Raw genomic sequence first — 26,160 nt, forward strand, 5'->3', positions numbered from 1 at the left:
GTACAACCGCCAAGGAAATATAAAATCCTAAAATTATAATACTTGAAGTGGGCTTGTGAGCAAAAGAATACCAATTAATAACTGAACTAAAAGTTAGCCCTGGTCATGCAGTTTTGATATATAACATAATTTACAGAAAGCATTCGGGTTACTTTTATTGAATATTGTGTGGAAGACATATACATTACTATACACTACAGTGAAGTAAAAAATAAATATATACTTAAAAAAGAAACAGATCCCATAGGGATATATCAAAACATTTTTTCAGCATGTGTGTAAAATATTACATTTAGCAAACGCTAAGCTTTAAAAGAGAACTGACTTCATAAATACAAATATGTTTCTACATAACATTTAAACCCTAATGTACATAATGGTATCTCAAAATGTAAAATCAATATTTTGTATAAGAATCTGTCTTTTTCAGTCTTCCCAAATCAAATGAAATGCTTGAAAAAACCTCAGACAAACTGTTAGCTGATGTACCTGTCTGCAGCATGTAACGTTATCTAATCCTGAGTGCAAAGCTCTGAAAAGAGACAGAGACATCAGTCTCAAAGCCAGTCATCAACTGCACAGCCACTTTTTCAGGATGACTGTAGGCCGCATGTCCTGAAGTTGTTTCAGCAAAAGATCAGCACCACTGGAAAAACTTCCATCCATAACAATCTTAACATTATTGACAGACTCTAACTTGAGGGGATTTCTGAAATGAACCATATGTTGGTCCTCACCTTTCTTCAGAAACATAGAGTTTCTGTACATACTATTAGCATTCAGTTTTTTTTGTTTTCGTTTTAATGGTTTGTCAGTCCAATCACTTTCAGCTGATTTCCTCTTGAAAGTATTTGTCGAAGGAGGCTCTTCAAATAACTTAAGTATCGATGCCTTCAACCCTAAAGGACTGAAAAGCTTTTGTGCAACTCCACTCTCAGTCTGCTCCTGATGATGGACAGCAGAATTTGATGTAGCGCCTGAAACCTTTGGGACATGGTTGCTATCTGTAGTGCTGTGTCTAAGACTTTGTTTCCGTTCTGGGTTGACTTTTAGTGTCTGTTCTGACTTTCGCGGCCGCCCCCTTTTGCGTTTAACTGGTATTGGTTCGGATGTAGGGTTCGCAAAAGCTACTTGCTCGGTTTTAGGAGGACCGTCATTTTCCGGCTCTAGATCCTGGGATTTAACCACGGAGTTCACAGGATCAGCCTTTTGCTGAGGATCAGTCTTTTGTGGGGGTTCAGCCTTTTGCTGAGGATCAGTCTTTTGTGGGGGTTCAGCCTTTTGCTGAGGACCAGTCTTTTGTGTGGGTTCAGCCTTTTGCTGAGGACCAGTCTTTTGTGTGGGTTCAGCCTTTTGCTGAGGATCAGTCTTTTGTGTGGGTTCAGCCTTTTGCTGAGGATCAGTCTTTTGTGGGGGTTCAGCATTTTGCTGAGGATCTGCCTTTTGCGAGGGATCAGCCTTTTGGGTGGGATCAGCCTTTTCTGCGGGATCCACCTTTTGCTGAGGGTCAGCCTTTGGAGCAGGATCGGTATTTTTGTCAGAATCAGCCTTTTCAGCTTCAGTGGTGTCTGATGAAATTTCATCTGATTTACTTCCTTCTTTGTTCCTTAATCGTGAGTTCTTCTTACAAAATATGAAATGGCTCCTCTGATTCTCAATGTAGCGTTCTGTGAGACCGTGAGTGGTGTAATGCTTAACTATATTCCGTTCTGTGTTTGAGACTGAGTCACAGCCCTTAATCATACATGGGTACTGTAGAGGAAACTGCCCAGTGCACATAGCAGATGCCTCATCCTTGGACTTCAGAGAAGGCTTTCCGAAGCTTGTCCAGTGGTTACGGGCTTTCTCCTCCTTTTTCTTTGAATTTTTCTTTTTCAGTTTGATCTTGTTACTTGAAATATTCTCCTTCCCATCATTAGGCTTTGCGCCAAGCGTTTTTGCCGATTCTGTCTCTGCTTCACACTTTTTTGGTTTCTGTTTAATGGTGTCAAAAGGTGTTTGATGCTTTTTCATGAAATGTCGTAGAAGATTTGACTTTGTGGTATAGACCCGGTCACAACCCTCATACTCACACTTGAATGTGAGGTCAACACTTTCAAAGTCTCCATCCGCAGAAACTCTTATTGCTTTGTGGTCGTTCTTAATATGATCAATGTATTTCAGATGGCACGTGAAATATGCAGAGCATTTGGACTGATCGCACTGAAATTTCCCTACCTCAATACCCGACAGCAAAGCACTTGCTTTTTCTAACGTGCATCTGTGAAGCAACAGATAATGCTTGAGTAAGCTTGTAACTTTGGAGACAACCTTGGAACATTCCTTCACTTGACATTTAAATTCATGGACACGAGTAGACCCATCATCATGATCTCCACTGATCTTTTCATTTGCTTCATCTAGAATCTCTGACTGATGCATCGCCTTGTAATGTAAGATGAGATTTTGCTGGATAGAAAATGCTGCTACACATCCTTCATGGACACATCGGTATGGCCTGTACAAACTAACATCATCATTTGCATCAACAGGATCGACTTTGGCCACAAGCTTTTTGCGTGGTTTCTCTTTTTTAAGGGGTTCAAACCTCTCCTTAGGTTTTGCCTTTTTTGACTTGTTCATTTGTTCAGTCACGCTTTCTCTCACATGTGTGGATGAGGCATTGGCAGCTTGCTCCAAAACACAGTTTTTGTCAACAGGAACAGTGTTCCCAGCTGCCAGTTCTTGATTAACACCTATTGTTGAACTCTGCACATTTGGGTTATCTGCAGTGTGACAAGGACCTTGCAAAGGTTTTAAATCCTTTTCTGATATTAAAACAGGACCTGGATTTTTCTGTAACACATCTGCAGCTGGACTAATCACACTACTTATTAGGGCAACTTGATTAAGGCATTGGTTTTTTCCTGCAAAGTCTGCTGGTTCACTCTTTATATTAGTACCTACCATGCCAAAAGTTACGTTTGACAAAGACTGCAGGGATGAAAAGCTGTTTGTCTGAGGGCTGGCAAGGTTCTTAGTTGCATCTTTTGATGCGGAGTTAGATGCTTTTGTCTTTCTGCTTTGTCTGCCAATTTTTAATTTAGATATTTCCTCCTTTGATAAGCGATGTACATTTTTATAGTGGATTTTAAGGCCTGTGGTTCTGGTAAATGTCTTTGAGCACATGTGACAAATGTATGGTGATAATCCGTCTGGGTTTTTCTTTAGTTCATTTACCTTGTCCTCAGTGAATTCGTGTACTCGGATGAGGTGTTTAAATAAAGCTTCCTTTGTCATTGCACCATAGGCACAGCCATGTTCAGTACATCTGAATGGTTTGAGAATGTTCTTCAGATCACGACTTTCTCCCTGACTTTTGGATTTATTACAGCTCTTGGGTGTTGTTTTATTGACAGCCATAAGATTTTGCAAGGCAGGTGGTCCAACTTTTAGGGTGTCTTGGGTGAGTCCATCGACTAAATCTAGGCGCTGTAATGCCCGTTCAATTTCTAAAATATTGCCATCTTCAACGGGAGATGTAGAAGAAGATATTTCAGCTTTAAAGTTCTTTTCAGCATCAGTTGCTGGCAAGTCAAGAATTTTCAAAGATGGCACATTAGATGAACTTCCACTCTGATTATTAGGGGCTACGAAAGGACTTTCGGATGTGTCTCCAGATGACAGATGTCCATTCTGAAGACTGTAATTTGGGCTTTGGATGTCTGTAAAGCTGCTACTGTTCAGGACATTTGATTCAGACTGCTGATGTACAAGTGACTGGGGATCTTGGCCATGCAGGTCATTTCTGTGAAGAGATACTGGGATGGTTGAAATGTCGGGATCGTTCAGAAAATCAAGAAATGATGTCGGCAAATCAGCAGTTAGATCAACTTCATCTAATGGCCTGCACTGGGAGCGCTTAGATAAGTGTCCTCCAAGGGACTTGGTGCTGCTAAACTCTCTGTAGCACCTGCAGCAAATAACTTTTCCATCCTTTATTATTGCAGGCCACTTAGTCCTCTTCGATGATCGAACTTTCTTCATTTTTGTGATTTCACCAGGACTTGTAATGCTCTTATCACCACAAGAAACATCTTCACTTGTCACTGGTGACATTTCTTGTGTGAGTAAATCATTATTCTGTTCATTTTCAATTGCTGTAGTGCTGGCATTGGAAACAGAAAAACATTCAGGTTCTTCTTTGCAAATACGTGATACAAAATGGGTTTGACTTTTAACTTCTGATGAGAACAGCGGATTAGCATCACTAACCGGGTATTCTTTTTCTGGCTTTAACAGAGATTGTACTGAAGTGGAACACGTCTCTGCTGGATAAGATGAAAAATATTGACTGAAATTCTGATCCGATACAGAATGCAAATCGCTAACATCTGGGGGAACGACGCTGTTATGGTTTTGTCTGATCTGCATGTATCCAAGTTCTTCACTTGATGCCATTTGTGATATCTCACATGTCTGGTCACCATTAAGTGCATGTAACACCCTTAAAGAGCTTGAGACATATTTAGAAGCTTCGTTCATTACACTTGAGTGCGAATCCATGTTTCCTGTTGACAGTGCGTTGCCGTCGTCAGCTAAGGAAGGAGCATAATCCATGTCTCTTTCTGACAGTAGGTCAGTGTGTGACATGTATAATGGATAAGACTGCTGTAAGCCGTCAGGCATAATCATTGGCGGGAAGTGATTCTGCAGAGAATAATCAGAATTGTATCCATCAAATGAAGTTGAACTCCACGACTGAGCCATCTGTGATTGTATTAACGGAGGAGCAGTTAGTTGAGCTTCATTCTGAGCTCCTTCAAATGGAGGGCAAAATTTGGCACCAAAAGTTTGTGTGTTTATAGGACCAGAGAGATGGGGAATAGGGTCTGCAGCTGTACAGTCTGGCTGACGCTTCACCTGCTGGATTCCTGGATACTGGTGGGGTACTGCCCTTGTAGAAGATTTTATCCGCTTTTTGGAAATCGGAATATTTGAGTGTTTAGGGTCGGATGAAGATTTTCTTGCAGCAATTTCTGCAATCCTCTTGTACTTCCTTGACAGTTTCCACTCCTCGAAAGCTTCAATATGCACATTTTTTACATGTCTTGACAAACTTTTTGAAGTGCTATATTTTCGCGTACATGTCTCAAATGGACAGATGTGAGTGAGATTCTCCCCTCCATTTTCCATATTTGCCTGCGACCATGGCTGCATACATGCATTTGGCGGAGTTCCATTTTGTAAATCAGGTGTCTGACTAGTTGTGAGCTGTGTCCCAGTGAAGAAAAATAGCTTCTTATCTTTTAATATTGGCTGAGGCGCTGCATCAGTGTTCTCAAGAGTATTCAACATAACAGAATCATCATACTTGACTGGAATGGGCATTAGTTTCACATAGCATGATCGAAGATTAACCTGGTTTGCGGAATCAACGCCAGATTCTGTCATACAAGCTGTGTTTAGAGTCTTAGTTGCTTCATTAGTCTGTGCAACAGAAGGGCTCCTAGCTGGTGACTGGTCATGTGTGACTGATGATTCACGTGTGTAAGAAAAAGAGAGATGAGGCTCCTCTACAGATCCATGAGTAGAGTTTAACGTGTTCTCAACAGTGTGTTTCATGTTCTGTGGACTACAGTCTTGTAGAACATCAGCGGTTTTGTTTGAGGTCTGTTCTATGTTCAAAGAATTCTGGGGGTTTGTCTCATTTTGAAGCCTTAAGCTCTCAACGTCAGCAAACTCTGGCTTCGTGTGATCTTTCTGATGTAAATTCAGCTGAGACAGAGAGTAAAATATCTTGCCACAATTTTCACTTTTGCAAGTGAACGTGATGTAGTGTTGTGCTTCGTGATCATAGAGTAAGTAAGCTTCACTGAATACTCTCCCACAGTTTGGAAACATACACTGTGCCTGGAATTCTGAATGCACCTTTCTGTGCATGAGAAGTTCAGCATGCGAGTTAAAGCTGCATTTGCATCCCAGCTGAATGCAGAAATATGGTTTTTCGCCACAGTGCATTTGCAAGTGATCATTTAAATGGGTCATATTAACGAACTGTCGACGGCAATACTGGCAAATGGCTTTCTGGCTTTGTACTTCAAGAAAATGTGTAGCCTCCGCTTCGTTTTTGTGAGCCTTAACATGTGCAACCAAATTTCTGAAGTACTTGAATACTTTCTGACAGCTTGTAACAGGACAAGAACAATCCTCAGTGTTTTCAACATCACGTACAGGGTTCCCTCGTTTCTGAGAGCATAGTTTAGGTTTAACATTTCCAGCAGTGCTAGAATTAGTGTTTGAAGTTCCTACAGCAGTAGGGCACACGTTCTGGCCAACCTTTACAGCCGATTTGCTGTAGTCTTGTTTACTATCAGTCAACAAGGGTTGATTCGGTTTTTTGTCTTTTGCATTCATAGCAGCAAGCCGTTCTTTGCACGACTGTTTCACGTGTGATGCTACATGAGGCTCAAGAATTACTCTCGTCTCGAATGTCTTAGTACATATTGGACAACGGAAAATACCATCTTGGACATGCTTCAGTGCATGCTTCACTATCCTGTGCCCAAGGAACTCCTTATCACACAGTACACAATACTGCATATAAGCTTGCCAGTTGCGAAACCTTGCAGACACAAATCCCTTTTCTCTCAGCTTTTTCATTTCTCTTTTTTTCTTTCTTTCAGCTTCCATACCACCATCCTCATTTGCTGGACTAAAGGTAAATTCCAGATGTTTGAAGTCATTCTCATCAGCATCCAGAAGCCCTTCATTTTCCTCACTGTCATTCAATTTGTCAATGGAGGACACAATAGATGCTTCCTCCCCCATTAGAGCAAGGCAATGGCGCTTCAGAGTTTTCCAGTCCCAGAACTCGGGGTCAAAAGGCCACTGCGTTTTCAAGGCCAATAACAAATCACAGCGTAATGAATTTGGAATCGGGAGACTTTCCTCCTCAAGTTTCTGGTCAGGTTCATTGAAGAGTGTTTCAACCGCATAGTAGGAATCCACAGTGGGCTTCACAAGAAACTCAGTTAACTGGCATGCCCGCTTCACTTCCAAGTCTAAGGGCAACAAGCAGGAGATAGTTTTGCAGATAGTTGTGTTGCAGTCTTCATTGTCACTCACTCCTATTTTCAGAGCTTGAATGCACATTTCAATGCACACTGGAAGTCCTTCATTCTGAACCTGGAAACGAGACAAATGTATAATATTACTTTGATTTGTGATACTACATCCAAGTGAATATTCTTGATTAGTGTATGAGATAAAACGAAGCCTTACCTCTGCTTGGATAACTTTGATGAGGAGAAGGATATGGTAAACGCTGCCAGAGAGTTGTGCTAACAATCTGCATTGATCCAAAAAGGCTTGTGCTGATTCAAGACGTATCAGAAGCTTACTCCAAAACAGTGTCAGTTCCCTGCAATTTAATGAAAACAAATTAACTCAATTTATCTTATTGAAACAGAAGCAAAGTAGATCATCAAAGACAGACAAAAAAAAAAAGAATGCTTGTTAGTCGCGATATAATCACTAATTATTCTATCCACATTCATTGGATATGAGCAGTCGGACGCTCTGATTGGCTACTCTACTACTAGGCTACCAGCTCATATACCGTCAGTAGAGGAAAACAAAATGGCGGCGCGTGTTGCTGAACCAACCGAAGACGAAATAAAAACTCTACTTAAAAACAAAACCCGAAAAAAATACAAAAAGCACCAAAATATAGAATGAAAGTATTTGATGGTAAAAACATCTTTATTTTATTTTTCAAAAATTATTATTATTATAGCATTTTTCACAAATTGCTACTGTTATTTCGCCAGTTTGTTTACATTCTAAGCAGAAATTATTTTTAGTGCTGTCAAAAATGTCGCGTTATTAACGCGTTAACTTGACTCAATTTTAACGGCGATAATTTTTTTATCGCGAGATTAACGCTCTGTGACATGATGTAGGTTTTTCATAAGCTTTTGAAACTGCCAGGAACTTGGAACAGAGACTTTGCTTAGAAAACCGATAGCAGCTAGACTGTAATGCCACGCCCCGCACAGCCAGAGTCCTCTGCCCTCCTCCCCCAAAGAACCAGCGCGGGCAGGGCGCGATAGTAGAGATGGGATTTATGGCTCTTTGATGGGATCCGCATCTTTGTGATCCGTTCTTTGAAAAGAGCCGTTCAAAAGACTGGCTAATTTGGCTCTTTTTAAATATTTATTCAGTTTTAAGAAGACAGCGTCTAAAGAAGCCAGATCCCTCTGAACTGTAAACTCAATGCTATCCCAGAAATCCTTCCTGTAATATGCAAATTTGGCCGCCTCTGATTGGACAGCGCGACGCATCAACAGGCAGAAAGTGTAAAAGTACAAAATGTGTTAAGTGAGCTGAAACAGTAAAGATCAGATTCAATGCAATATTTATCAACGAACAACTTAAACTTAATATAATAGTGTACTTTATATTATAATCAAGCATGTCAAGGCTACCGTCACTGTGTAATCTATCTCTCTGATTAGAGTTGTAGACACTCAAGCAGTAGATCACTTCTCTCATGGTTCTCTTGCTAGCCCCGCGCCGGTGCTCGGCTTAGGTTTCACTTTGTAGTGGCTGTGTCAAGACGTGTTATGTTTTGCAATAAAAAAAAAACAAAAAACATTGGTACAAAGCAAGCCCATTCACTTTTTTATGCTGATAAGAGAATTACAATGGTTTTTTTATGTGACAAAAATGTGCGATTAAATTGCGATTAATTGCGAGTTAACTATGACAGTCGCGACATTAATCGCGATTAAATATTTTAATCGCTTGACAGCACTAATTATTTTGTCGGACGTTTTGTATAAAGTTTTTATCTATCGAATTTGCAAAAAAAATTTAAATAAAAATGCTCCGTTTCTCAAAATCCAGTGAACGTGGATAGAATAAAACGGTTATTCCACTCAATCTCGTCATACACGGCTTATAGCCAAAGCGCTATGCGCCTCGTCAGCTATCAGCTCATGTACAACTCGATTCCGTGGAATAACTGTTAAATAGTATCCAATCAGGTACAGTAATTGTGAAGAGTCACATGCAAAATATCCACAGCTAATGTCATTTTCTTTTCCAGTAAGAAGTAATAAAATGCACCTTTCAATACCTTAGTAAGACAGAAATAGTCTTGAACCTGTCTTTAAATATTATACGTTATACTGATATTATATTGATAAATACTGTATAAACAAAATTTGAACGATTCAGCTGCTGAATCTCTGGAAATGAAGTCACGTTACTAATAATAGGAATAGGATGACCCATAAATAAACTTCACACACAGAATGGTTGTGTAAAAGCATGCCACCCACAGATACATTTATTATAAAACTTAAAAAAGGGTCATACCAAGCACAGTACACATCCCCTTGGAGAAGCTGCCGCTTGAAAAAAGCAGTGCAAAGGCTCAGGGCACCTTTTACGTTTTCCTCAGATTCTAAGTTACAAATCATATCCAAAGCATCTTTGCAGTCAATCTCCTTGATCTGAAACAAGAAGTTGGAAAACATTACTCAGCTTAAAAACAACTGTATTCTGAAAATGCACAATTGTGTTGATGTGTTCTACCGACAAAAACTTGGTCACACATTTATTTTAATGAACTCATATTTGTCTACATATCCATATCTACTCTTCCTTCACATAAAGATATATGAATTCAACATCAAGGACAAAAAAAACTTTCCGATGTTTTACGTATGAGAATTTCTTACTTTTCAGAGCAATCGGGAATAAAAATCCATAATAAACATTAAAAATATTCACCTCTTGCATGAGTTCTTGTTGTGACATTGTCTCACACAGACATACAAGGTAAATCTGCTTGAAATTCTTCTTTCCACCAAATTCAGGAAACTCTGCACATGTTTTTGCAAGCACTGCAGCTTTTTCCACGCACTTCTGTTTGATAAGGTGTTTTATACGCATATCAAGCAGGGTAGGTCCTTCCCGAGCTAAGAGCTCATGAACTGCGAACAAACAGATTACAAAAGTACACAAATTTCAGGTGAAACCTTGACCTGCTGTCAGAGCCACTCATTCTTCTTACTAATCCGCAAAGACAATACAATAATACAACCCCGATTCCAAAAAAGTTGGGACAAAGTACAAATTGTAAATAAAAACGGAATGCAATGATATGGAAGTTTCAAAATTCCATATTTTATTCAGAATAGAACATAGATGACATATCAAATGTTTAAACTGAGAAAATGTATCATTTAAAGAGAAAAATTAGGTGATTTTAAATTTCATGACAACACCACATCTCAAAAAAAGTTGGGACAAGGCCATGTTTACCACTGTGAGACATCCCCTTTTCTCTTTACAACAGTCTGTAAACGTCTGGGGACTGAGGAGACAAGTTGCTCAAGTTTAGGGATAGGAATGTTAACTCATTCTTGTCTAATGTAGGATTCTAGTTGCTCAACTGTCTTAGGTCTTTTTTGTCGTATCTTCCGTTTTATGATGCACCAAATGTTTTCTATGGGTGAAAGATCTGGACTGCAGGCTGGCCAGTTCAGTACCCGGACCCTTCTTCTACGCAGCCATGATGCTGTAATTGATGCAGTATGTGGTTTGGCATTGTCATGTTGGAAAATGCAAGGTCTTCCCTGAAAGAGACGTCGTCTGGATGGGAGCATATGTTGCTCTAGAACCTGGATATACCTTTCAGCATTGATGGTGTCTTTCCAGATGTGCAAGCTGCCCATGCCACACGCACTAATGCAACCCCATACCATCAGAGATGCAGGCTTCTGAACTGAGCGCCGATAACAACTTGGGTCGTCCTTCTCCTCTTTAGTCCGAATGACACGGTGTCCCTGATTTCCATAAAGAACTTCAAATTTTGATTCATCTGACCACAGAACAGTTTTCCACTTTACCACAGTCCATTTTAAATGAGCCTTGGCCCAGAGAAGACGTCTGCTCTTCTGGATCGTGTTTAGACACGGCTTCTTCTTTGAACTATAGAGTTTTAGCTGGCAACGGAGGATGGCACGGTGAATTGTGTTCACAGATAATGTTCTCTGGAAATATTCCTGAGCCCATTTTGTGATTTCCAATACAGAAGCATGCCTGTATGTGATGCAGTGCCGTCTAAGGGCCCGAAGATCACGGGCACCCAGTATGGTTTTCCGGCCTTGACCCTTACGCACAGAGATTCTTCCAGATTCTCTGAATCTTTTGATGATATTATGCACTGTAGATGATGATATGTTCAAACTCTTTGCAATTTTACACTGTCGAACTCCTTTCTGATATTGCTCCACTATTTGTCGGTGCAGAATTAGGGGGATTGGTGATCCTCTTCCCATCTTTACTTCTGAGAGCCGCTGCCACTCCAAGATGCTCTTTTTATACCCAGTCATGTTAATGACCCATTGCCAATTGACCTAATGAGTTGCAATTTGGTCCTCCAGCTGTTCCTTTTTTGTACCTTTAACTTTTCCAGCCTCTTACTGCCCCTGTCCCAACTTTTTTGAGATGTGTTGCTGTCATGAAATTTCAAATGAGCCAATATTTGGCATGAAATTTCAAAATGTCTCACTTTCGACATTTGATATGTTGTCTATGTTCTATTGTGAATACAATATCAGTTTTTGAGATTTGTAAATTATTGCATTCCGTTTTGATTTACAATTTGTACTTTGTCCCAACTTTTTTGGAATCCATGTTGTACAACACGTAAATACAACAAACACCGGAATGTGTTTTACCTTTATCAACATCGGGCATGTTGTTTGATAGAATGTGACACAGAGTGGTGTTGGTCCAAACTCCAGTTTCATTAGCTACAGCCATCAGTGTACTAAGCTGCAAATTCCCATTGCCCTGAAGAATACCATGTGCCACCTGTGAGAATGATGATAAAAGAGGTGAAGAAAATTTGCATCCTTTCATAAACTTTTACCATCTAACAAGAATTTGCAAGTGGAATTAATGGAAATTAGGTTTCATATCATTTCCACAACAAATTCTACAAAACTGGAGCAAAGCATTTATACAATTACTCACTGTGTATTTTTCATAGTTATTTTAGAACCTTTTTACAACTCAAACCATCCAATGCTTTGCCCCATACAGCATCTTTTTCTACAGAGCAATGACATGGATTGTCTGAGACAGATTGCTGCTCCAAACAGTAAATTTCAAGTGAAGCAAATTAATATCGTCTAACCTTGACAGAAGACTGAAATTCTTCCCATAGGGCACCTGGTACTTTCTCCAAGAGTGAGAGTAGAAAATCCAGACAACTCCTAAAATACAAATTTCATTTTCAATGAATGAATTGGTTAAAGTCATGTACCATAATGCACCCATCATATTTAGGTTACTTCTACTCACAAAGCTAACTTCTCAAGGACAACCGTGACATGTTCACATTCTGAAAAAAGAAAGGGGGTGGCCTCGGCAAAGCATAGTATAGCCACTGTGTACATCTCCAGCAAAGGCAGTGGATCTTCCTCTGACTTCCATTGGCCTCCATGTTCCACAAGTATCTGTTAACAGAGGGGAACAAATGGTACTGTATTGTAGCATGCCATAAATAGCCATCTTCAGTTTATCAAAATCTAGTCCAGTATCAGTCATGTTGCTGAAAAAAAAATAATAATAATTTGTGTAATATTTCTTCAGTTTTGCATTTTTCATGGTTAATGAAAAGGTTTTGAAGATAAACTGTGCACAGAAATTGGGAACATTCTGCTTTAGTTTGTTTTTAAAGGGGAACAGACCACCACGTTTTACTGTCCAGATGCCAAATTAATCACTTTGATTGGAAGTATCTGTCCTGTTGTGTTTGCTGGGTATTGTAACAAACAGATGAACAGCAATAAATTAAAAACACAGATGTGCCATGTGTTTAACAAACAGTGTAATAACTACAAATAATCCTCATGGATTTAAGCACTGAGAACATGTGCAGGTCAAAGAATTGATTCCACACATACACAGTCATTTGATAACGTGTAAATATATCATATATAAAGCATGCCAAAAAGCAATTATTTGTAAGCTATAATTTGAAAGAAACTGATATTACTGTCTAAGTTTATGTTAAAAAAAAAAAAGCGTTCCCAATAGTTTCACTCAACAAATTACAAATGTTATTCTAAATGTTATCCTCGATCACTATCTGAGCTCAAAGCCATCCTGCTGGAGTATAGGGCCAACACAAAAATAAAAACTGGGTCACTGACCAATTGCTTACAGACCACACTGTATAGATGCTTAGAAATAAGCATATACTTTTCTGAGAAAACCTGAAATGATGCACAGGTAAACTGTTAGTGCTCTGACATTACAAAAATATTATTTTTACTTGTGCATGTCCTTTAAAGGTTAAATATTTTAAAAGCAGCGTAAACTCCTTTTTCAGTGAAAACTGCACTACTGAAGCTTGAATGTTACCCCAAGTGAATAGTTTTGCCATTAAATTGTCATTACAGTGACTACGTTTACATGCACATCCAAATCGAGCTGCTGTCGGTAATCGAGCTGAAGGTCCCAGCAGGGTGCCAGAGAAATCCAATCGTACATGCACACAATGAAATCGAGCTGTGAGGTGCATTGTGCACCCGAGCCACAGGTGGCGCTACACGCCCCATCGTGTTGGTACACTTCCGGTTGTCGTCATGAAGAAGAGCTATTCAAGAGTATAAACAAAGTTATCAGCAGTGTTGCCAGATACTGCTGACGTTTTCCAGCCCAAAACATGTTCAAATCCGCCAAAATGCACTTAAAACCGCCCAATCTGGCAACACTGGCAGTTCTGTGTTCACAAGTTCCGTGCTCAAACTGTTAGGCTTGCTCTAACAGACTGTATGGCTACAAACTGTCCTGCGCAGACCACTGTTTTGTAAGACAACTTATTTTGCACAATTGTATATTTTTCTAAAGTCCATTTTTTGCTTACAATTTAACTTATGTCTTAATAAACACACAAAAAGTTCAATTGTTTTGTTTTTATTGACATTCTTCAGATGTTGGACATTATATATATATATATATATATATATATATATATATATATATATATATATACACACACACACACACATATACACACACACACATACAGTGACTTGTTTATGTACACAATTCACAGCTATGCAACAGCTGTACAGATGTATTTGGTGATACAGTAAGTGAGCTAAATTTTAACAGTGCAAACAATGCCACAAAAAGAAAAGATTCATGCCGTTGTCGTGCCGACCGAGGCTGTTGTGTTTCCCGCTTGTGGTCTCGTCACTTGTCACTTCCGGAAGGGGCAGTGCTGAAGTAAGTAGCTTGAATACGTAGCTCAATAGGGTATACATGCACTAAGTAGCTCGGCAGAAATCGCATAATCTAGGTCGTGTAGCTCGATTATGAGAAATCAAGTTCGGTTCAATTTCAGCCGAATTAAGGTGTATACATGGCATTTTGAACTTTGATTTCAGTCGAGCAACGGCAGAAATTCGATTTTCTCTATGTGCATGTAAACGCACTGAGTGTTATATGCCTTTTAACTCTGACTTGTTTGAAAATACGATGTAAACAAACTACAACACTCACAAGCCTAGTAAAATGTTATGACCAAACAACATGCAGAGATTTATTTTGTAGATTCATTCACAGAAGTTTTTCCTTTTGAGTTGTTCATAGAATTTTATGGGAATATCTGGGTCACTCCATGAAAACCACAGCCACACTGTGACATGAGGGTAAAATTCCTGAATAAGGAATTTTGAAGAACACTTTCATCCTTACGCTGACATTACCATCAGACATAATAGCACATGGGTCAAAAGATACAATCACCACTCACACCCGAGTTATAATGCATCGCATTAGGGTGTTGGACATGTAACAAGGACACAAAAATAACAATTAGTTAATCAAAAAAAGTTTTTAAAAAATAGGAAAATATTTGACAAGTCAAATAACTAACACAATCAATTAAAAAAAATTAAAAATATGAACAGAATTTTGAAAATAAATCAACGATTGCGACCAATATTAAGATCTGTTCATTTGAATATTTCAAGATAATTTTTTAGTGTATTTTCGATCCAATACAAAATAAAAAGGATTCAGAACACTGAAATGGAGATTTTCTTGAGTGCATCACTACGAAGTTAAGGTAAGTCCATATCAGATATTTTAGCTTTTATGACAATGTAGTTACAATATACACTACCGTTCAAAAGTTTGGGGTCACCCAGACAATTTTGTGTTTTCCATGAAAAGTCACACTTTTATTTACCACCATAAGTTGTAAAATGAATAGAAAATATAGTCAAGACATTTTTCTGGCCATTTTGAGCATTTAATCGACCCCGCAAATGTGATGCTCCAGAAACTCAATCTGCTCAAAGGAAGGTCAGTTTTATAGCTTCTCTAAAGAGCTCAACTGTTTTCAGCTGTGCTAACATGATTGTACAAGGGTTTTCTAATCATCCATTAGCCTTCTGAGGCAATGAGCAAACACATTGTACCATTAGAACACTGGAGTGAGAGTTGCTGGAAATGGGCCTCTATACACCTATGGAGATATTGCACCAAAAACCAGACATTTGCAGCTAGAATAGTCATTTACCACATTAGCAATGTATAGAGTGTATTTCTGATTAGTTTAAAGTGATCTTCATTGAAAAGAACAGTGCTTTTCTTTCAAAAATAAGGACATTTCAAAGTGACCCCAAACTTTTGAACGGTAGTGTATATTAACTGAGTGACTTCACTATCCACTGCACTAACTGTTGCAAGCGTAACATAGACAGCAAATTTTTAAATGTTCCCATATTACAATACACTGGTATATTATCCAATGATTGCAAAAGAACACAATGGGACAATTGATTTTAACGTTTTTGGGTATAAAGAAAAAATATTTAGAACAAGTCGCTTAACATCAACCTATTGTCTATTTCATTGGAGTGTGGAACAATAGTCCGGTAGGTTAACAACCTTTAACAGCAGGCCAAGGCTGCAGCTTTATCGACCTCAATATACCCAAAACAGGACATGATAAATCTATAAACCTTAAAATGTCGATTTTATCTATAATCTTACATTCTGGTCATTATCCTCGATTTTTTTAAATACCATAAATTGTGCTTGACTGTGGCCCTGCAATGGATTGCTGACCTGCCCGGGCTGTACCCCACCTCTCAACCGAAGTCAGCTGAGATCGGCTCCAGCTTCCCCTCGAGACCCTGACGGACATGCGGTATAGATAATGCATGGATGGATGTGCTTGACTGACTGACAGGGAAAAAGTATCGTTACTAATGGAAATCCTTGTTTTTATTAAAACGGTTTGAACGTAACCCATGCGGTTACATTTGCAATGACTTTTACTAGACCTCATACTTTTATTACAAGAAAGGGTAAAAATAAAAGCAAAAAAAAAAATTACTTTATTAGGTACGGTAAGGAATGTCACAATTTCCAACGCTAATTATTAAGGAGAATTTAGAAAGACATGTTTTGACAGTAGTTAGGAACAGGATGACACTGAAATTATCTTACGTATATCTCAACGTGCAACATTAATCATATTTAACAATATTCACTGCAGTGTTAACTTTTATTGCCAAAAATGTATATACATTTGTACGGCTGCAGTTTTCATGGAGTGACCCATCTGAAACCTGTGGCACTTCAAGAAGAACTGAAGTCATTTTTAAACTTGCTTTATTTCTTAATTAACGTGTTGTTCAATTACGTTTTCGGTTTTATTAACCTTATATCATGACTCGTATTGGCATATTACATTACACTTACTGGCCTTTTCAGTTTTTAGCCATGTTGAATGTAGTTCGAATGGTCCACAGCAGGCGTCGCTTATCTGCACGATCTTCACGAGACTTATGCAAGACTTCAAACGTGAAGTGTCAACGCTGCCATTTTGAAAACTGTTTACACAGTGGCCAGATCGCCATATCATTCCAATTTAGATTCATTTCGAGATTTGTCAGATTCATCAGTGATGAAGATTATTCCATATGACTTCGAACCAACGTGGCGTAGAGAAGAGTTGGAAAGACGACAGGATAAGGACAAGTCCGTCGTGCTGGTATTTACGTCATTACTGTCGCACAATTAAAACGTGCCAGATCAGGCGGCTGGTGGGTTTTCAAAATAATAAATACCGTATTTTCCAGACTATACGTTGCTCCGGAGTTTAAGTCGCATCAGCCAAAAAATGCATTATGAAGACGAATAAAACATATATACGTCGCACCGGACTACAAGTCGCACTTTTTTGAAGGGTTATTCTATCCATAGAATCTGTGATTCTATCTGATAAGCGGCGCGTGGTTACTGCGCAACTGCATTGTTTATTTAATAAACGAACAGCTGAGCAGTGATAACGCACCCTTTGCCCTGTAAGTAGCCTAGTCTGATTATTTTAAATATCTACTACTATATTTAATACTATCACTATCGTTATTACTAATAGCCTATATTATTATTATAACTAATATTAGTAGCCTATTACTAATCATTACTATCGTTATTACTTGCGGTGAAAAAAAAAAAAAAAAAAACATATATACGTCGCACCGGAGTATAAGTCGCATGGCCAGCCGAACCATGAAAAAAAGTGCGACTTATAGTCCGAAAAATACGGTACATGCATGTATTTTTGCGATAAATACATATTATACTGAGCGCATTTCCCACATAATCCTCACTAAGGTTTTGGACAGCACTACAAAATGGCGTCCCCACTATACAGTGCCCTATATAGTGATTAGGGAGCGATTTCGGACACAGGGAAAACTTCTGGCTTGATTACGTCAGCATTCGAAGGACGGCGCACGCATCTTTTGACAACACTAGCAGATGTTGGTCACTTTGATTTCCGTTGTACGTTTTACGTCCGTTCTATGAAATCTCGCACAGGTCTCGGCAAATCTCGTTTACGGCCATCACTTTGACATATGGACTGATATATTACATAGCATATTTCAAACACTCATAACTTGCTATAGCAGTGACAAAGTAGCTGTCAGAAATGCATTCATAAAATGAGATAAATAGAATTTTGATGATAAAAAAAATTTGCTTTCAGTTCCTCTTTAAATGTCACCGACCTTCCAAGAAAATGAAGCCAAACATAAATGTCTCGTAGAGGTTAAAAAAAAAAAAAAAAGGACTGGTTAATTAGTTTAGCCAGATTGTTAAACGAGCAAAACCCTAGACCTGTTAACTAATAGCCATCTTTCAAAATGGTTGGGTAAGATGCAAAGCTGAAGCTCGGAGTTATTTTGAAACAATAAATGTTATCTTAATATAGTTTATAAAAAAAAGAAAGAAAAGAAATTGGGCGGCACGGTCGCCTCACAGAAAGAAGGTTCCGGGTTCGAACCCAGCGGCCAGCGAGGGCCTTTCTGTGTAGAGTTTGCATGTTCTCCCCGTGTCTGCGTGGGTTTCCTCCGGATGCTCCGGTTTCCCCCACAGTTCAAAGACATGCGGTTAGGTTAATATGGGACGGCCTTGGGCTGAGGTGCCCTTGAGCGAGGCACCGAACTCCTAACTGCTCCCCGGGCACTGTTAGCATGGCTGCCCACTGCTCTGGGTATGTGTGTGTGTGTTCATATGGAATCAATTTTGTGCCAAAATGTTCATACAATACTTTTGAAATATCAAACAAAAACGACAAATCAAAATACAAAAAAAAAAGTCAATTTTTTTAGACTGGCAAACAAATTATTAGTGTAATCGTGCAAAATATCAGTCTATTACTCTTCAGAAACCTTTTATTTTTGTTCCACGTCTTTCTCAGTTTTGTTTGACGTAATTTATTTTGGTTGCGATTCCAGCTTTCTCGTTTGCGCTCCCTGACTTTTTGCTTGCAGTTTTGGCACAAACTTCACGTGTGGGTGGGCTGTCCAGGAATGCATTCCCATTGGCTAACTTGTGTTTGACTGACAGCTACGCTCAGCGATTCCCCCGGAGGCTACTGCGGCCATTTCCTACTCGGATTCTGGCGGACTGTTTGACGAGTGGCCGATCCATTGAAGGTACACAAGGATCGAGTGGACTTCAGTGGCGACTATGATATTGAACTAATTCAACAAAGTGTAAGTACGGGACAAATGTGTTGTATGTGTTGCAGTAGCACACATTATGCAGGTCTGTTTAACGTTAGCAAGACAGCTATTATATTGGGTAGTGGAACTAAGTCTAACATTTGACTTGCCACGAAACGCCTGCATAATGTGCACTGCTGCAACACATACAACACATTTGTCCCATACTTGCACTTTGTTGAATTAATTCAATATCATAGTAGCCACTGAAGTCCACTCGATCCTTGCTTACCGTCAATGGATCGGTCACTCGTCAAACAGTCTGCCAAAATCCGAGTAGGGAATGGCTGAGCGTAGCTGTCAGTCAAACACAAGTTAGCCAATGGGAATGCATTCCTGGACAGCCCACCCACACGTGAAGTTTGTGCCAAAACTGCAAGCAAAAAAAGTCAGGCAGCGCAAACGAGAAAGCTGGAATCGCAACCAAAATAAATTACGTCAAACAAAACTGAGAAAGACGCGGAACAAAAATAAAAGGTTTCTGAAGAGTAATAGACTGATATTTTGCACGATTACACGAATAATTTGTTTGCCAGTCTAAAAAAAATTGACTTTTTTTTTTTTGATTTGTCGTTTTTGTTTGATATTTCAAAAGTATTGTATGGACATTTTGGCACAACATTGATCCCATATGTTCACTGCTTCAGATGGGTTAAATGCAGACAGGAAATTTCACAAGTGTGTGATGAATAAAGTTGTGCTTTGCTTGATCAACATTCCATTACATTTATTAGCCGCGAGTTAAAAGTTCACCCGGAAATAAAGCCAAGTAACTAATGTTAGTGAAAAATCCGTAAATTTGAGAATATCCACAAAAAAGTTAGGTATTTATAATGGAGAAGAAAAAAATAAAAGCATTCCATACAGGAGATAGATATCATAGATGTAGTACATAAATGGGTATAATGATCAGAGAGAGAGGGGGGAGAAGAACAACACTCAGGGGACTACTGAGCCAACAGAGATTATTCAATAATTTATTTATTTACTGGGTTTTTTGTTTAATAGTACTGGGGTGGGGCTCTTGGGTTATACAGAGTTGTCAAATTATCAAAGCATGGTGTCCCAGCCTGGATATGTATATTAAATAAAAGATTTAAGCTCACTCACAGATGCATGTATTTATGACTTGGTTGTAACACTAGCTCTTTGCCTCCATATTGCCCAGCCCCATTTCTCTGACCAGCTCGACCCAATTCCATTAAAATGTGTGTCTTCACTACAAGTCGGCATTTGATCAGTTAGTTAGCAGCTACTGCCATCTTAATTTTAACCATCTGCTCATCCCTTAACACACTCTGTCTATTTATGCAAGGGGAAAAATAACAATAATAATCGAACGAATAAAATGCAGGAGGAGGAGGAGGAGGAGGCATGCAACTACAACGTTTCATTAATGTCATGCACGGGCTCTGTGGCAGCTCTTGAAACTGCACAAGTAGCATTTATGAACTGATTTCAACATTTAATGATAAATTGTGTTGGTTGTTATCATAAATAACACCGAACCGTTTAGAATTGCAACCGTAGTCCGGATGCTTGTGTGGATGACCGTGTTTTAGGTCGAGACCCTCCCTTATTATCAATGCAATTAAGCGTTAAGGTGCCACAAAAAGCTAGCCAGCTAGCCACTTAGCCGAGTAGCTATCAGGGGGAAGGGAAGAAGGGAAGGGAAGAGAAGAGAAGAGAAGAAGGGGAGGGGGGGGGCTTGGCAGACTACAACATACCTGCTACTTTTGCAACAGAAATACAGCAATGTGAAACTCTATACCGCTAACAAACCAGCCGTTTTGTATAAATGTGTTATTTTCGATATTTAATTCAAGAAGCACAATGCGGTGTCTAAAGCCGCCGAGGTATTTCCCTCCAGCCGGTCAACGGACCGATAGTCTGCAGGACAGAGCTAACGGAATTAGCCATCCAAGCTAACCCGTTCTCTGCGATGATGGAGACGTGCAACTCTCCCACCAATCTGCCTCAAACCGAGCGGGCAAAAATCACAGGAAAACCCAAACCTGGCAAAATTCATGGCAGAAGCGAGCGGAGGCGTCCAACGCCGAGTCTGCGCTGTCTCGTAACACCGTAGTTAATTCCTGGAAGCGTTTTCTCAGGGCCACGGTTTCTTCTCTTCTGTTGTATTCTTTCTCAGCCTCCTCCTCCGCCATCTTCACAACAATCACGGCTGCGCGCGCCCGCTAGGCCCTGCTCTCGCGGTCCGTGCCGCGCGCGCGCACTACGTGCTCGACGCCTTTTTCTTCTTCTTCTTTTCTTTTCTTTACGTGAGCTGCTTTTAGGTGTGACTGACTTCACAGATAAAACCTTTTTTTTTTTTTTTGGAAATATGTTTTGTTTGTTTTTCCTTCCTTGAATTGTCGTATAACGTTTCAATGCAGCATGCAAAAATATTAGAAAAAGAAGTCAGGCTTATCCTTTACATCATGTACAGTACAGTACAGTACAGCTGCACATTTTGGTGTTTTTTCCCTGCTCTAACACACCTGATTTGACTCATAAACAGCCATTCCTTAGCTGAAGTGGACATGCTGGCACGCTTCAAGCAGGGCAGGGGTACACCAGGACTATAAGGTTGGGGAAGCTGTGGCCAGTGTGTAAGGTTCGTCATGATAGAGCACCCCACAGTTCAAAGACCTGCGGTTAGGTTAATATGGGACGGCCTTGGGCTGAGGTGCCCTTGAGCGAGGCACCTGACTCCCAACTGCTCCCCGGGCGCTGTTAGCATGGCTGCCCACTGCTCTGGGTATGTGTGTGTGTTCATTGCTTCAGATGGGTTAAATGCGGAGAGGAATTTCACAAGCGTGTGATGAATGAAGTTCTTCTTCTCTCGCGCACGAATAAAGAGGATTAAGGGCCTTGTGCAAGGGCCCATCAGGGGCAGCTTAGCAGTGCCAGGGCTTAAACTCATGACCTCCTAGCTCGAAGACATTTCCCCTGAAACAGCACTGCCCCAAGACTGGAACCTAAAAATCTACACAGTATGCCAATTTGCCTGTTTTTATCTCTTTAGAAAAAGAAGTCAGCCTTATCCTTTATCACGTACAGCAGAACCCAACCCTGGTCCTGGAGAATCCCCTGTCCTGCACATTTTGGTGTTTTTTCCCTGCTCTAACACACCTGATTTGACTCATAAACAGCCATTCCTAAGCTGAAGTGGACATGCTGGCACGCTTCAAGCAGGGCAGGGGTACACCAGGAGTATAAGGTTGGGGACCTGTGATGTACAGTATAGAGTGCTCCGAGATGATGCTAAAAAATAGTAACACTGCGGTCTGCGAGGCCATCTTGGAAGTCACTCGTTCCAGAGCGCTCATAGAGTACACATCAGCTATTTACATCCACCGATTCGTTTCCGCGTTAGAGGGCTTAGAAGCTTGGATTTTTTAAGAATTTAGACATCTGAAGTGATGGAGCACTACTGTGATAGTTTAGATAAGCAGACACGGGAGCGTTATGCTGAGAAGTTACATTTCATTGGGAATGTAGATCCATACACTGTTAGTGAGAAGGAATGGAAAGCTGACCCCAGCTTGTTGCCACATGTGACATACATCGATCTTGTGAACTATCTAGTGTTTCACCCAAGTCCATTTTGTGAACTAAAGGATTTCCAGAACTACAAGAGTATGGAAGCATACGATAGATTTGTGTCCGGTTGGGTCCGCGATGTGTCGGTGTTATAACTATTATAATTATTATCAATTATTTTAGTCAGTGAATAAAATGTAGGCCTAGTATGTAACTTGTACTAACAGCATGTGTACATAAACATTACTAGGCCTAGATCTTAAATGCCATTTGATGCAACAATGCACTGCAGTAGACATAAGCTACCTAATGTGACAAATATATCCATTAATCATTGCTGAAAGTACATAGAAAAGATAATAGTTTGTATCACATTTATTTTAGTAACTATGAAATTCAAGACAATATTAACTTACCTGTCACAAAGTGATCAGAACAAATCCGGATACAGTCAAGTTGTCCTAAATTTGATCGGTTGATGGCAGCCAGCCACTGTCGTTTCCTCCGCTCGCTTTTCTCCTGTGCTGCAATTCCCTGGTTAGTCACAACTTTAGGGAGTCTGTAGAAGCTTTTGCCACCCTTTTCCCCCCGGCTACTACAGCCAACAATGACACACGTATTCGGCATTGTCACCCCTTTTTGCTTCGCTGAACAACAACAATGCACTGACACAGCCTGACCCAGGCGACCTTTGACTTCCAATATGGCCGCCACTGGGTTCGCGCTGACCTCGAAGCACTCTATAGTCAAATTCTTTCCTTCGGATAGGAAGCTGTGGCCAGTGTGTAAGGTTCGTCATGATAGAGCACCCCACAGTTCAAAGACCTGCGGTTAGGTTAATATGGGACGGCCTTGGGCTGAGGTGCCCTTGAGCGAGGCACCTGACTCCCAACTGCTCCCCGGGCGCTGTTAGCATGGCTGCCCACTGCTCTGGGTATGTGTGTGTGTTCATTGCTTCAGATGGGTTAAATGCAGAGAGGAATTTCACAAGCGTGTGATGAATGAAGTTCTTCTTCTCTCACGCACGAATAAAGAGGATTAAGGGCCTTGTGCAAGGGCCCATCAGGGGCAGCTTAGCAGTGCCAGGGCTTAAACTCATGACCTCCTAGCTCGAAGACATATCCCCTGAAACAGCACTGCCCCAAGACTGGAACCTAAAAATCTACACAGTATGCCAATTTGCCTGTTTTAATCTCTTTAGAAAAAGAAGTCAGCCTTATCCTTTATCACGTACAGCAGAACCCAACCCTGGTCCTGGAGAATCCCTGTCCTGCACATTTTGGTGTTTTTCCCTTCTCTAACACACCTGATTTGACTCATAAACAGCCATTCCTAAGCTGAAGTGGACATGCTGGCACGCTTCAAGCAGGGCAGGGGTACACCAGGACTATAAGGTTGGGGAAGCTATGGGCAGTGTGTAAGGTTCGTCATGATAGAGCACCTCACAGTTCAAAGACATGCGGTTAGGTTAATATGGGACGGCCTTGGGCTGAGGTGCCCTTGAGCAAGGCACCTGACTCCCAACTGCTCCCCGGGCGCTGTTAGCATGGCTGCCCACTGCTCTGGGTATGTGTGTGTGTTCATTGCTTCAGATGGGTTACATGCAGAGAGGAATTTCACAAATGTGTGATGAATAAAGTTCTTCTTCTCTCTCTCTCTCTCACGAATAGAGGGGATTAAGGGCCTTGTGCAAGGGCCCATCAGGGGCAGCTTAGCAGTGCCAGGGCTTAAACTCATGACCTCCTAGCTCGAAGATATTTCCCCTGAAACAGCACTGCCCCAAGACTGGAACCTAAAAATCTACACAGTATGCCAATTTGCCTGTTTTAATCTCTTTAGTGTGATTTAATGGGTCAGAAATGCTTAAAAATTTTTACTTTTCTATAACAATTTGCTATGTTCTTTCTTTCACATGTGTCAAGTGGAAAGATACCAAGTACTTTAAAAAATAATATATTTTGTAAGCTCTTGAGTGGCAGATCATTTTCTTTTGAGTATAAGTGTTCATTTGTATACTACTACACTAGTAATTTTAAAAGATAAAATAATATTCAAATTATAATATTAATGACTCGAATAAGTAATAAAGAGATAGATAGACATTGATTGATTGATTGATTGATTGATTGATTGATTGATTGATTGATACATACATACATACATACATACACACATACATACATACAGAGTTGCAGCATATGCTTTATTTTAAAGGCACATTTGACAAATTCCACACTGCAATTTGGTTTACTTCTCTAAAATAGTAAGACAAGTAATTACAGCTTAATAACAAATTAAACTTTAAGCACAGAAAATTTATACACATGAGCACGGGGTAATTTTTTGTTATGTAACATGCATTCAAGGGATTTCTTTAACACACTAGTCAAATGTGTTTGTTTTGAAGTCATGACAGCTAAAATTTATGATAGTAGCAAGTGCTGCAATGGCAGTCTGTATGATTCACTAGCTTTACATCATTAACAATAACCTGTGGGACCAGAAAAAGGAGAATATCAGTAAAACCTGTAACATTTTACAAATAACACATTTTTTTTTAATATCAAGTATAGTGTTCTGGTTTTAATTATCTTACCCGTCTAACCTCTTTGGCAACACAACACGTGGCTTCAGATGTGATATTCTTTGGGACCAACATAGTTTTCTTGGACCTCAAAGGAGTCGGATAAGCTCTGGAAAAGCAGCATCCCATGCACTGATACACAGGTGCACCGGGTTTTGAGAAAATATTGTTCTCCTTGAGTTTGCACTCTTCACAGCCAACTTTTCAGACAATGAGCAGAAATAATAACATCAGCATAAATACAAATTCATATGGATTCTTATGCCGATTAATTTATCAGTTATTGAACCTCTATTTGCTCTGGTGTTGTTTTAGAGTCATAATTATGCTGTAAAATAAAGGAATTAACTTACAGTCATTGTTTGGATAAAGCTGTCCAATTTCAATTACAACAGACAGTAAAAGGATTGTTGCTCCCGTGTATTTAAGAATCAGAATCATCCTAGCTATGGACAGTCTGAAAAACAAAAATATACATTAAAAATCACTTCTCTATAACAGTCAAATTAGCTATTTATCATTATAAAATTCCAATGAGTGTTAATAATTTAGAAATAATACCGTTGTTCTTCTTCACACCAAACACTCACCAATGCATATGTCCTAAATGCACCTCAGGAGTTTTATAGTCTCTCCTAACCACACCTACTGAATAAAACTCCAAAAGTTCTTCCTCCAGTTAATTCTTGGTATGACTCACTGGCCTTTATCTGACCTTATAGTCCATTAAATGAATGAAAGGAAAAACTGAATATGCACTGTTGTAAACAATATTTGGGGTTGATAATACAGGTGTGGATTACACTAAACATTATTAAACACCACGTAATCAAGTAGAATGCAGCAGTGTATCCAAGCAGCCACTGTTCTTGATCTGTTCCACATTATCAAACTGAGTGATTCTTTCTTCTGCGAATTTGTATTTGGTAA

General features: G+C 39.8%; 2 protein-coding genes across 3 annotated transcripts; both read right to left on the reverse strand.

The window, feature by feature from the left end:
* Positions 1-260: 260 nt before the first annotated feature.
* On the reverse strand, positions 261-21,277 carry znf292a (zinc finger protein 292a). Of its 2 annotated transcripts, XM_060934574.1 has the most exons (8): positions 21,119-21,277; positions 12,364-12,518; positions 12,197-12,275; positions 11,736-11,871; positions 9,781-9,983; positions 9,364-9,500; positions 7,264-7,402; positions 261-7,167 (listed from the first exon to the last, which is right to left on the reverse strand). In XM_060934574.1, the coding sequence occupies exons 1-8, from the start codon at positions 21,266-21,268 to the stop codon at positions 571-573; spliced, it is 7,596 nt and encodes a 2,531-aa protein (XP_060790557.1). In that variant the 5' UTR covers positions 21,269-21,277; the 3' UTR covers positions 261-570. The 2 variants fall into 2 exon arrangements, with proteins under 2 accessions (XP_060790557.1, XP_060790558.1); XM_060934575.1 differs by lacking the exons at positions 12,197-12,275; positions 12,364-12,518; positions 21,119-21,277 and adding an exon at positions 12,034-12,108.
* A 3,785-nt stretch (positions 21,278-25,062) lies between these two features.
* cga (glycoprotein hormones, alpha polypeptide) lies at positions 25,063-25,671 on the reverse strand. The gene is made up of 3 exons (XM_060933137.1): positions 25,584-25,671; positions 25,243-25,430; positions 25,063-25,137 (listed from the first exon to the last, which is right to left on the reverse strand). The coding sequence occupies exons 1-3, from the start codon at positions 25,669-25,671 to the stop codon at positions 25,063-25,065; spliced, it is 351 nt and encodes a 116-aa protein (XP_060789120.1).
* Positions 25,672-26,160: the final 489 nt, after the last annotated feature.

Source organism: Neoarius graeffei, chromosome 11, assembly GCF_027579695.1.
Source record: "Neoarius graeffei isolate fNeoGra1 chromosome 11, fNeoGra1.pri, whole genome shotgun sequence".
Lineage (NCBI taxonomy): Eukaryota > Metazoa > Chordata > Actinopteri > Siluriformes > Ariidae > Neoarius > Neoarius graeffei.